We start from the raw sequence: 12,792 nt of genomic DNA, 5'->3' as shown, positions 1-12,792 counted from the left end.
ACCCCAGCTCTCTCCCCATACCCCAGCTCTCTCCCCATACCCCTGCTCTCTACCCATACCCCTGCTCTCTCCCCATAGCCCAACTCTCTACCCATATCCCTGCTCCCACCCCATACCCCAGCTCTCTCCCCATACCCCAGCTCTCTCCCCATACCCCAGCTCTCTCCCCATACCCCTGCTCTCTACCCATACCCCTGCTCTCTCCCCATAGCCCAACTCTCTACCCATATCCCAGCTCCCACCCCATACCCCAACTTGCTCCCCATATCTCAGCTCTCTCCCCATACCCCAGTCCTCTCCCCATATCCCAGTCCTCTCCCCATACTCCAGCTCCCATCCATACCCTAGCTTACTCCCCATACTCCAGCTCTCTCCCCATACCCCAGCTCTCTCCCCATAACCCAGCTCTCCCCCATACCCCAGCTCTCTCCCCCATACCCCAGCTCTCTGCCCATACCCCAGCTCTCTGCCCATACCCCAGCTCTCTCCCCATACCCCAGCTCTCTCCCCGTACCCCTGCTCTCGCCCCGTACCCCAGCCTTCTCCCCGTACCCCAGCCTTCTCCCCGTACCCCAGCCTTCTCCCCGTACACCCGCCCTCTCCCCGTACACCCGCCCTCTCCCCGTACACCCGCCCTCTCCCCGTACCCGAGCCCTCTCCCCATACCCCAGCTCTCTCCGCATATCCCAGTCTCTCCCCATACCCCAAGCTCTCTCCCTATATCCCAGTCCTCTCCCCATACCCCCAATCTCTCCCTGTACCCCAGCTCTCTCACCATACCCCAGCTCGCCCCTCATACCCCTGCTCTTCCCATACCTGAGCTCTCTACCCTTACACCAGCTCTGTCCCTATACCCCAATTCTCTCCCCATACCCCAGCTCTCTCAACATACCCCAGCTCTCTCCCCATACCTCTGCTCGGTCCCCCTGCGCCATTTCGTTCCCCACACCGCAGCTCTCTCCTCCACCCCTGCACTCTCCCTATACCTCAGCTCTCTCCCCGTACCCCAGCCCTCTCCCCGTACCCCAGCCCTCTCCCCATACCCCAGCCCTCTCCCCGTACCCCAGCCCTCTCCCCATCCCCCAGCCCTCTCCCATAAATCAGCTCTCTCCCCATACCCCAGCTCTCTCCCCATACCCCTGCTCTCTCCCTGTACCCCAGCTCTTTTACGTATCCCAGCCCTCTCCCCGTACCCCAGCCCTCTCCCCATCCCCCAGCCCTCTCCCATAAATCAGCTCTCTCCCCATACCCCAGCTCTCTCCCCATACCCCTGCTCTCTCCCTGTACCCCAGCTCTTTTACGTATCCCAGCCCTCTCCCCGTACCCCAGCCCTCTCCCCATCCCCCAGCCCTCTCCCATAAATCAGCTCTCTCCCCTCTCTCCCTGTACCCCAGCTCTTTTACGTATCCCAGCCCTCTCCCCATACCCCAGCTTGCTCTGCATACCCCAGCTCGCTACCCGTTCCCCAGTCCTCTCCCCATACCCCAGTCTCGCCCCATACTACAGCACTCTCCCAATACCCCAGCTCCCTCCCCATACCCCAGTCCTCTCCCCATACCCCAGTCTCTGCCCAAACCCCAGCTCTCTCCCCATACACCCGCACTCTCCCCATACCCCAGTCTCTCCCCATACCCCAGCATTCTCCCAATACCCCAGTACTCTCCCCATACCCCAGCTCTCTCCCAATACTCCAGTCTCTGCCCAAACCCCAGCTCTCCCCCCATACCCCAGTCCTCTCCCCAAACCCCAGCTCTCTCCCCATACCCCAGTCCTCTCCCCATACCCCAGTCTCTCCCCATACCCCACCCCTCTCCCCATACCCCAGTCTCTCCCCATACCCCAGTCTCTCCCCATACCCCAGCCCTCTCCCCATACACCAGTCTCTCCCCTTACCCCAGCTCTCTCTCCATAATCCAGCTCTGTCCACATACCCCAGATCGCTCCCTATACCCCAGCTCACTACCCCACCCCTGCTCTCTCCCCAAACCACAACTTGCTCCCAATGCCCCAGTTCTCTCCCCATACCCCAGCTCTCTCCACATACCCCAGCTCACTACCCCACCCCTGCACTCTATCCATACCCCAGCTCACTACCCCACCCCCGCACTCTATCCATACCCCAGCTCACTACCCCACCCCCGCACTCTATCCATACCCCAGCTCACTACCCCACCCCCGCACTCTATCCATACCCCAGCTCACTACCCCACCCCTGCACTCTATCCATACCCCAGCTCACTACCCCACCCCCGCACTCTATCCATACCCCAGCTCACTACCCCACCCCTGCACTCTATCCATACCCCAGCTCACTACCCCACCCCTGCACTCTATCCATACCCCAGCTCACTACCCCACCCCTGCACTCTATCCATACCCCCGCTCTCTTCCCATACACCAGCTTTCTCCCCATACCCCAGTTCTCTCCCCATACCCTTGCTTTCTCCCCATTCCCCTTCACGCTCCCCATACCCCTGCTCGCCCCCCCATTCCCCTGCGCGCTACCCATTCCCCAGCTCTTTCCCCATACCCCAGCTCTCTCCCCATATCCCAGTCCTCTCCCCATACTCCAGCTCCCATCCATACCCTAGCTTGCTCCCCATACTCCAGCTTGCTCCCCATACCCCAACTCTCTCCCCATACCCCTGCACACCCCCCATACCCATGCTCTCTCCCCATACCCCAGCTTCTCCCCATGACCCAGCTCCCTGCCCATACCCCAGCTCTCTGCCCATACCCCAGCCCTCTCCCATACCCCAGCCCTCTCCCCATACCCCAGCTCTCTCCCCATACCCCAGCTCTCTCCCCATACCCCTGCTCTCTACCCATACCCCTGCTCTCTCCCCATACCCCAGCTCTCTCCCCATAGCCCAACTCTCTACCCATATCCCAGCTCCCACCCCATGCCCCAACTTGCACCCCATATCTCAGCTCTCTCCCCATCCCCCTGCACGCTCCACATACCCCAGCTCTCTCCCCATACCCCAGCTCTCTCCCCATACCCCAGCTCTCTCCCCATACCCCAGTCCTCTCCCCATATCCCAGTCCTCTCCCCATACTCCAGCTCCCATCCATACCCTAGCTTGCTCCCCATACCCCAGCTCTCTGCCCATACCCCAGTCTCTCCCCATACCCCAGCTCTCTCCCCATACCCCAGCTCTCTCCCCATACCCCAGCTCTCTCCCCATACCCCTGCTCTCTCCCCATAGCCCAGCTCTCTCCCCATACCCCAGCTCCCTGCCCATACCCCAGCTCTCTGCCCATACCCCAGCTCCCTGCCCATATCCCAGCTCCCTGCCCATAGTGGGCAGCACGGTGGCACAGTGGTTAGCACTGCTGCCTCACAGCACCAGAGACCCGGATTCAATTCCCGCTTCAGGCAACTGACTGTGTGTAGTTTGCACGTTCTCCCCATGTCTGCGTGGGTTTCCTCCGGGTGCTCCGGTTTCCTCCCACAGTCCAAAGATGTGCAGGTCAGGTGAATTGGCCATACTAAATTGCCCATAGTGTTAGGTAAGGGGTAAATGTAGGGGTATGGGTGGGTTGCGCTTCGGCGGGTCGGTGTGGACCTTGTTGGGCCGAAGGGCCTGTTTCCACATTGTAAGTAATCTAATCTAATCTATATCCCAGCTCTCTGCCCATATCCCAGCTCCCTGCCTGTGCCTGTGCCCTACCATATGACACCGTTAGTGTCTAGAAATCGGTTTCATTCTTAAAAATGTTTCATGATGTGTCCTCCACTGTCTTTTTATGATCGATATTTGCCCAGAATCTCCACCTTTCCTCATCCCCGTCCTAAGTGTCCTTCTCTGTATCCTGAGACTGTGATCGTGGGTTACGGTGCAGGAGAAGGATCCTCCTGGCATCAAGTCTGTTATATATTTCAGTAAGATCCCCTCTCGCCCTTTTAAACCCCAGTGTGGACAGATACAGTTGACCCATTTGCTCCTGTAATGTTGATTCTGTGACTGATGTGAGACATCCCAGGAATCAGACTACTGATAATTCACTGCTCTCCCTCTATGACATGTGTTACCTATATTCGGTAAGCACCCCAAGGGACTGATTTGTCGATTGGGTGTGGGACCAGTTGTGAGACATTATCGCATGTAAGGCAGAGAAATAATTATAGATGTATTACATCATACAATAAGACAAGGAGGTATAGGGTTCAATTCTCTTTAGTCTGAGATCTCCACCCAACCTCATGGAAATTGGGGGTGAACCCTCTCTTGCTTCTACCATTGAATGGCCATCGTAAGTCTCACTTGCAAAAGTTGCTAGCAAGTCAGAAAATGGGCAGCACTTTGTCCCCAAGCACGGCACCAGGAGCAATAGCCGCCTTGGGGACTATGTTCAGTCCCAACATCAAGGAGTCATGGATGCAAACGTAAGTAAGAGTGAGAGAGAGGGATTTTAGCAGGATCAGGATAGAAGCCCTGGGGGCAAAGGCTGAGGCTGACAGGCTGGGGGAAAGGGAACCAACCTGGGGGAAGTACTTGGAGACTTTTGCTGTGCATGTGTCTCAATTAATTTGCCCACTTTATTGCCTAAATTTGTCCATGGGTGAGCATATTTCCTGCAACTCTCCCTTTGCTGGTAAAATTGCAACAGGTTCCTGTCCTTGGTCCATCTCCAGCTGCTTCATCAATGACCTTCCCTCCATCATAAGGGCAGATGTGGGATGTTTGCTGACGATTGGACAATGTTCAGCACCATTCATGACTTCTCAGTAGCTGAAGCAGTCCATGACCGTATGCAGCAAGAGCTGAACAATATCCTGGCTTCTGCTGGTAAAAGGCAAATAGCATTCAAGTGCCAGGAAATGACCAATTCCAATAAAAGAGGACTATCATCACTGAAGTCCTCCATTATCAACATCCTGGGGGTTACCATTGACCAGAAACTGAATGGATTTGCCACATAAATATAGTGGTTACAACAGTAGCTCAGAGGCTAGGAATCCTGTAGTGAGTAACTCACCAACTGACTCCACCAAGGCCTCATCAAAAGGTCTCAGTGCCTTCCTTGCATTGCTTGTGGTCAAGTGGAGCAGGGGTACTTCTTAGTCGAAATGGTAAAGCTACCCATAAATAACTGCCCCACTTCAAAATCAGAACCACCTCTCCGAAATAGCAAAGGACTGAAGATGCTGGAGATCAGAAACATATATAGAAATTACCAGAGAAACTCAGCAGGTTTGGCAGCATCTATGGACCGTTAACGTTACAAATCTGGTGACTCTTATCAAAATTGATAGTAGAAAAAAAGTGGCATTTATGCTGAAGACAAAGGGGGTCAGGTGCATGAATATGTGGAGATCGAACCCAGAGAATGGGAGATATGAAAGGCGTACACAGACAAGAGGCTTGTTGACAGTAAGCCAAGGCAGAAGGGAAGCTGAATAAGTGATAATGAGAATTTGCTGGAAAAAAACAGCAAGTCTGGCAGCACCTGTAGAGAGAAATCAGATTTAACATTTCGGGTCCACTGACCCTTCCCCAGAACTGAATCAGGGTCACTTGTCCGAAACGTTAACTCTGATTTTCCAGCAATTTCTGTTTTTATTTCTGATTTACAGCGTTCACAGCTCTTTCAGTTTTTATTAAGTGATAATGAGCACTAAAAGTAGGAAAGAATAGGTAGGCGGCGCAGAAAACAACCCATGTCATGATATGTGTGGAGGTGGATAAAAATCATGGAAGGATGAAATCAGGCTTGAAAATGATTGAAATGGATGTTCAGTCCAAGAGACTGCAGGGTCTCTGAGCAACAGATGAGATGCTGTCCTTCCAGCTTGTGCTGAGCCTTGCTGGAGCACTGGTGGCTCTGCACCACCTCTCGGGTTGTCACACCGCACTTGCAGTTGGAATCAGCCTTGCAATCCTGCCCCCTGTTTCAAAGTCAGAATCATTCCAATGATCCATCCCCAACGTCACCATCATAGCACTCACTTCACGATCAGAACCCGTGCTTCCCTCCTCCCAAACCTCCAACCCTGGGCAATCAGAGCTTAATTGAAGCCTACCTCATAGAGATCCTGTCTCATTCCTGAATCCTGGGAGATGCCTACCTTTTTGTGATCGCTAATCCACCCTGCAATTGAACCCCGTCCCCCTTTCCCAGGACGACTGACGCTTTCTCACTCTCCACCATTTAAATCCACAGCATTCAGGGATCCTGGTCCCAACTAGAATCCCCCTGCCTGTCAGTGGAACCAATCGTCAGTGAGGCATATTGCTCACTGTAACACAGCAACCTGCTTCAATTGAAAACACCTTCATTCAGTGTCCCTAAAAAGGAAAGATCGGATTCTGTAAAGTGAATCATGTAAGAGTTTAACCAGTTTGAGAACTCTCAATCTTTGACTAAAGTTGTGAAGGGGTCAAGTGAGGTTTGTGCAGCACTCCTTCAAATTTAAAACTCCCATCCTCGCCTCCTCCCAGCTCTGTAACTTTTTCCTCCAACCTTAAAAAACACCTAAAGCCAAAATAACTAAAATCCAACATCCTTTTGGGCAAAGTTTGTTGAGGTGCTGAAGGTTTAAAACTCTTATTTTCTGCAAGCTATCAATACAGGAAAAGGGCAACAAATAACAAAGCCCCAGGGAAAATCAGAGGCAATTTAACATCCAATTCTCTCTGATTATGGATATTTATATGCAAGGTTTGTCTTCCCATCTCCAGTCATTTCAAATTCCTACAAAACAAAAGTCAATTAAAAAAGACCGGGGGGTGGGCGGTGCAATTTTGTTCTCCAATGTAAAGAGCAAGGACTAATACTTTCCAGGGGTCCAAGGTGGTGTCCTATTACATTGCAACCTCCCTTCATAAACAAAACCTCCATTCATTCATCTAAATCCATAATCTAATCACAGTAATGAGAAGCAGGGCAGCTTGCGAGCTGTAACTGGAACCAAGTGATGTTCAAGCTCTTCAACCTGTCCCTGCAGACTGTCTGGATTTCAGAAATAATGGGAAAGGTGATGTGTGCTGCAAGTTTCATTTTGAGAATTCCCAAGGCCAAAGCTGATTAATTCAACCGTATACCTGAGAGGTGACCTTCTCGAGCGCCTGTGCAGACATCGGAGGCTGGCCTGTCTCTTTGCAGAAGGAATGAATGACAGAAGGGGCAAAACATGATGTCTATGTAACCTTTCACCTCCAAGGAATGCCCCAACTTTGTAACTGCCTTTTTGATCTGTGGTTGCTCTTGTTCTATCGACTCATGGAACCACCAATTTCCCTGCAGTTTCTCGAACAGCAGTGCAGTCCACGACCCAGGTTACTGTTGGCCTTGTGACACTGGTTAATGGGGAAGTGGGTTGAGCCCTCATGTAAAACATGGCCGCTCTGACAGTGCAGAATTCCCTCTGTATTTAACGAGAGTGTCAAGGGGAAATGTGGCACATTGATAATGTCACTTTACTATGGAGTCACAGAGTCATCCGGCAGCGAAACAGACCCTTCAGTCCAACTCGTCTATGCCAACCAAGCTTCCCGAATTAAATTAGTCCTGTTTACTGGCACTTGCCCCATATCTTTCTAAACTTTTCCTATTCGTCTACCTTTCTAAATAACTTTCAAATGTTGTAACTCTACCTGCATCGACCATCTCCTCTGGCAGTTCCACAGACGAACTACACTGTGTGAAAATGTTGTCCCTCTGGTCGCTTTTAGATAGACTCATAGAATCATAGAGTCCTCCAGCAGGGAGACAGACCCTTTGGACCTAAACAGGTCCATGCCGACCAACATATCCATCCACGCTAACTCCCTTTCCCTGCACTTGGCCCATATCCTTCTAATGCTTCCCTATCCATGTATTTGTCCAAATGTCTTTTAAATATTGTTAATGTCCCCACCTCAACCACTTCCTCTGGCAGCTCATTCAATATGCGTACCACCCTCTGTGTGAAAAAGTTGCCCCACAGGGTCCCTTTTATTCTTTTCCCTCGAACCTAAAACTGATGCCCTCTAGTCCTCAATTCTTCAACCCTGGGAAAAAGACTGAGCGCATTCACTGTATCCATGCCTATCATGATCTTATATACCTCTGTAAGATCCTAACACACCCCCGCCACCACCCCCGTCTCCTACGCTCAAAAGAAAAAGATCCTACATTATCCGACTTCCCCGTATAACTCAGACCCTTGAGTCCAGCTAACATCCTTGTAAATTTCTTCTATACTCTTTCTAGTTTAATAACATCCTTCCTATAGCAAGGTGACCAAAACTGAACACACTCCAAGTGCAGCATCACCGACATCCTGTACAACTGCAACATAATTCCCCAACTTCTATACTCAGTGCCCTGACTGATGAAGGCCAGTGTATCAAAAGCTTTCTTCATTGCCCTGTCTACCTGTGACTCCACTTTCAGAGAACCGTGCACCTGAACTCCAAGCTCCCTCTGTTCCACTACTCTCCTTAAGGCCCTACCATTCACCATGGAACTCCTACCTTGATTTGACTTTTCAGAATGTAAGACCTCACACTTATCTATATTAAACTCCATTTGCCATTTCTTGGCCCACTTGCCCAGCTGATCAAGGTCCTGCTGCAATCTCTGATAATCCTCCTCACTGTCCATGATACCACCTATTTTAGTGTCATTGGCAAACTTACTAATCATGCCTTGCACATTCTCATCCAAATCATTGATATAGATAGCAAACAGCAATGGGCCCAGCACTGACCCCTGAGGCACTCCACTAGTCACAGCTGTCCAATCCAACAAGCATCCGTCCACTACTACCCTCCGCTTCTTACCATCAAGCCAATTTTGTATCCAATTTGCCAGTTCCCCCAGATTCCATGTGATCTAACCTTCCAGAGCAGCATACCATGTGGAATCTTATCAAAGGCCTTGCTAAAATCCATATAGTCTATGTCTACCGCCCTACCCTCATCAACCTTCCTGGTCAATTCATCAAAGAACTCTAAACAAATTTGTGAGGTATGATCTGCCACAACAAAGCTATGCTGACTATTCCTAATCAAACCCTGTCTTTCCAAATGTGTGTATACCTTATCTCTCAGAATCTTACTGAAATCCATATAGACTACGTCTACTGCCCTGCCCTTGTCAACCTTCCTGGTCACTTCATCTAAGAACCCTAACAAATTTGTGAGGCATGATCTCCCACACACTGACTACTCCTAATCAAACTCTATCTTTCCAAATGCATGTATATCTTATCTCAGAATCTTCTCAAGTAACTTACCCACACAGATGTTAAGTTTGCTGGTTGAAAGTTCCCAGGATTTCCTGTGCAGCCCTTCTTGAATAAGGGCACAACATTTGCTACCCTCCAGTCTTCCAGGACCTCACCCATTTGTCCTCTCCCCTTAAAATCACATCTCCTAGTTTTAAACTGCCCAACCCTAAGGAATAGACCTTTGCTAATTCACCTTATCTAAACCTCTCATGATTTTGTAAATATAGTATATAAAGTTGATAGTTTATAAAGTTGAAAAATGTGGTGCTGGAAAAACACAGCAGGCCAGACAGCATCCGAGGAGCAGGAGAATCGACGTTATAAACACCAGTATTTCAGTGTCCTGGGATAATGCTGAGTGTGTGGTGCTGGAGAAGCACAACTGTTGGGTTAGGGGTTCCCATCCCATCACTGCTGGAGTCATACATCTCGGAAACAGACCTTCTGATCCGACCAGTCCATGCTGGCCATAATCCCAAAATAAATTAGTTCCATTTGCAAGCATGATCAATAAATCTGGAATTTGAATCTGGTCTCAGTAATGATGTACTGACAACTACTATTGGTTGCTGTAAAAGCTCATCTGGTTCACTAATGTTGTTTTGGGAAGGAAATCTGACTTCCTTACCTGGTCTGGTTGACATATGATTTCAGACTCCGTACAAGGGGCAGTTAAGAATAGGCAACAAGCACAGACCTAGACAGTGTTAATGGAAGAATGAAGTTAAATACTCAAGGGGAACTTGTGCCTGAGAGGTAGGAATACTGCCCACTGTGTAAAAGTGGTGTTCTGGAGTCACCTTGACATCTGTGGAACTAAGAGGACAAGGCAGTATCTTATTCTATCAAAACAAGAAATAGATATTTCTTGCCAGGCTTTCTGTCTCCAAGATGTCCTATTTCTGACCATTTCTTTCCTATTAAATAAACATCAATTGCAACATTTTGTCTTCTTGTGGAAATGGGCTGTTTCTTTCCATGGAAAGATATTTGAAAGGAAAGCTAAGAGGAGCAGAGACCATAATTGTGAATGGAGTTGTTCTTTCGTGTGCAGAAGAGAGAGAATTATGAGACAGCTGGTTGTCAGACACCACTGACGTTGCTTTTTTGTTGTCTGCCTTTCAAACCCAGGCCTTCCCAGCCTCTGTTGGACCGCAGTGTCCCTGACTTCACTGCTTTCACCTCAGTAGAAGATTGGCTCAGTGCAATCAAGATGAGTCAGTACAGAGAGAACTTCCTCAACTCTGGATTCACATCTCTGCAGCTGTGCATGCAGATGACGTCTGAGTGAGTATCACATCAAATTAGGGTTGGTTAAAGGAGGCCAATTGGCTCATTCCTTTCAGAATACTGGCAGTTGTCCTATAATGCCATAGTTGCCTTCTAGCCAAACCTCGCTTAGTAGAAAATTGCTCAATAGAAATAATGGGGCATATGGGAAAAGTAGGGTTCGGGGCAGACCAGCAGCAAATATCACTCACGATCGCTCAACAATCACCCAGAAGTGTAACGCAAAGTATAGCACAGCCCGAATGAAGTTTGAAATCATATTTATTAACAAAACAAAAGTAAATTTAACACAATGCATTTAAAAATGTAAGAAAGGGGCTTTCTATATAGTACCTCTCAAAGAAAACTGCTCTATTGGCAGCTGACATTAGGGCATGTGCAGAATAGCACATGTGCAGAATGATGTGGAGATTTTGGAACGCACATTGGCACATGTGCAGAACAAAGTCCGCAAACTGATCCCTGCTGACATTGTACTATTGGCAGTGGAGTTCTCCAAAATACCATTTGCTAATTCTTCAGCAAAGTTACACCCAAATCATGCTGCCAAAAGGCACGTTATACTAGAACTACCTGGACTAAACCTACACTTGAGTGACACTGAATCAGTGCTGTCCTCGGTCACTCTCAGTGATTCCTTTCCTGTACCTGCACATGAGAGGGACTGGCTAGGAAATGATGGGGAAGTGCCGGTGTTGGACTGGGGCAGATAATGTCAGAAGTCTCATCCAGCAGGTTTATTTGAAATCACATGCTTTCAGAGCGCTGCTCCTTCATCAGGTGAATGGCATTTATGTTGAGTCATAAAATGTTGCAATTGTGTTGCAAAGACCTACACAGTCAGCTTTAGGACAATTTAATTACATTGAAATGAAATTCAGACAGAGTTTGCAAGCTTCAAATCTGGTCAGTGCAGCATGAGTGAAATCTAGAGAAACAACAGTGACTTTGACTCCTGGTAACTGATCACTGATTTCCAGTGTGGAAGTGTCAGTTTGTGTTCAGTTATGCATCCCACAGTTGCACACTCTTTGACACCGACTGATCAGACTTTAGTTATCAAAATGAAGTTTGTGAAAACTTCAATGGAATTCCAAATTAGGAGTGTTGTAAAACATCTGTTATTACCCATTCTCAATTCTCACCTACATTCAAAATTCCAGCTTTAAATTTTTAAGATGGGTCAGTTTTATTTGTTCAGACTTCCCGTTTCAATTGCATTGTTCAGTGTCAGCTCAGCTCAGCATTTTGTAAAACCAATCGAATACCACGCAATCTGTTCAGGAGATCTGTTGCACAGTCTCCTGTCACTTCAGGGACCTAAATTCCCATTCAACCGAAACTGCAAATTGTTCACCAAGGACATGGCTCTGACTTTGGTTGGGAACTTGCTCATTTTATTCTCTTTACACACCCCTACTCAGCCCTCCATGCAGTCCAGGTGAGATGGTGTGAGAGTGGTGCTGGAAAAGCACAGCAGGTCAGGCAACAACCGAGGAGCAGGAGAATCAACGTTTCGGGCATAGACCCTTCATCCACAGACGCTGCCTGACCTGCTGTGCTTTTCCAGCATCACAATCTCGACTCTGATCTCCAGCATTTGCGGTCCTCCCTTTCTCCTAGGTGAGGTGATGCACAGAGACAGTCAATCAGTTTTTGTAAGGTGGCTTGCCAGGAGAACAGCAAAGGCTCAGAGAGATAAATAAGGAAGAAACGTTACATAACTAATTTCATGGGAAAGGCATATGTAAACAACAGTCACAATCACACATAGATACACTCCGAATGTCACACTGACAGGGACAGACAGATACACTCCCACTGTCACACTGACAGGGACAGATACACTCCCATTGACACACTAACAGGGACAGGTACACTCCCACTGTCACACTGACAGGGACAGACAGATACACTCCTACTGTCACACTGACTGGGACAGGTAGATATACTCCCACTGTCACACTGACAGGCACAGACAGGTACACTCCCACTGTCACACTGACAGGGACAGATACACTCCCACTGTCACACTGACAGGCACAGACAGATACACTCCCACTGTCACACTGAAAGGGACAGAGAGATACACTCCCAATGTCACACTGACAGGCACACACAGATACACTCCCACTGTCACGCTGACAGGGACAGACAGATACACTCCCATTGTCACACTGACAGGCACAGACAGATACACTCCCACTGTCAGACTGACAGAGACAGAAGGATACAATCCCACTGTCACACTGACAGGGACAGACAGATACACCCCCACAGTC

The 12,792-nt window shown here is 49.1% G+C and overlaps 1 protein-coding gene across 3 annotated transcripts in view; it reads left to right on the top strand.

Moving 5' to 3' along the window:
• Nucleotides 1–12,792, top strand: part of LOC122555678 (ephrin type-B receptor 1) — a 505,782-nt gene that overhangs the window by 460,054 nt on the left and 32,936 nt on the right. For all 3 annotated transcript variants that reach the window (XR_015759253.1, XR_015759252.1, XM_087993907.1), the window contains exon 15: nucleotides 10,352–10,507. Coding sequence is in view for 1 of the 3 variants with exons in the window: in XM_087993907.1 (XP_087850033.1) it covers nucleotides 10,352–10,507 (156 nt within the window). In the remaining 2 variants the exon portion in view is untranslated. The remainder of the gene's footprint in view (nucleotides 1–10,351; nucleotides 10,508–12,792) is intronic.

The sequence above is a fragment of the Chiloscyllium plagiosum genome, unplaced genomic scaffold, assembly GCF_037043375.1.
Source record: "Chiloscyllium plagiosum isolate Xiang-an unplaced genomic scaffold, Cpla_swu_hap1 HiC_scaffold_13, whole genome shotgun sequence".
NCBI classification, from domain to species: Eukaryota; Metazoa; Chordata; class Chondrichthyes; order Orectolobiformes; family Hemiscylliidae; genus Chiloscyllium; species Chiloscyllium plagiosum.
This window is presented reverse-complemented; position numbering and strand designations above follow the sequence as displayed.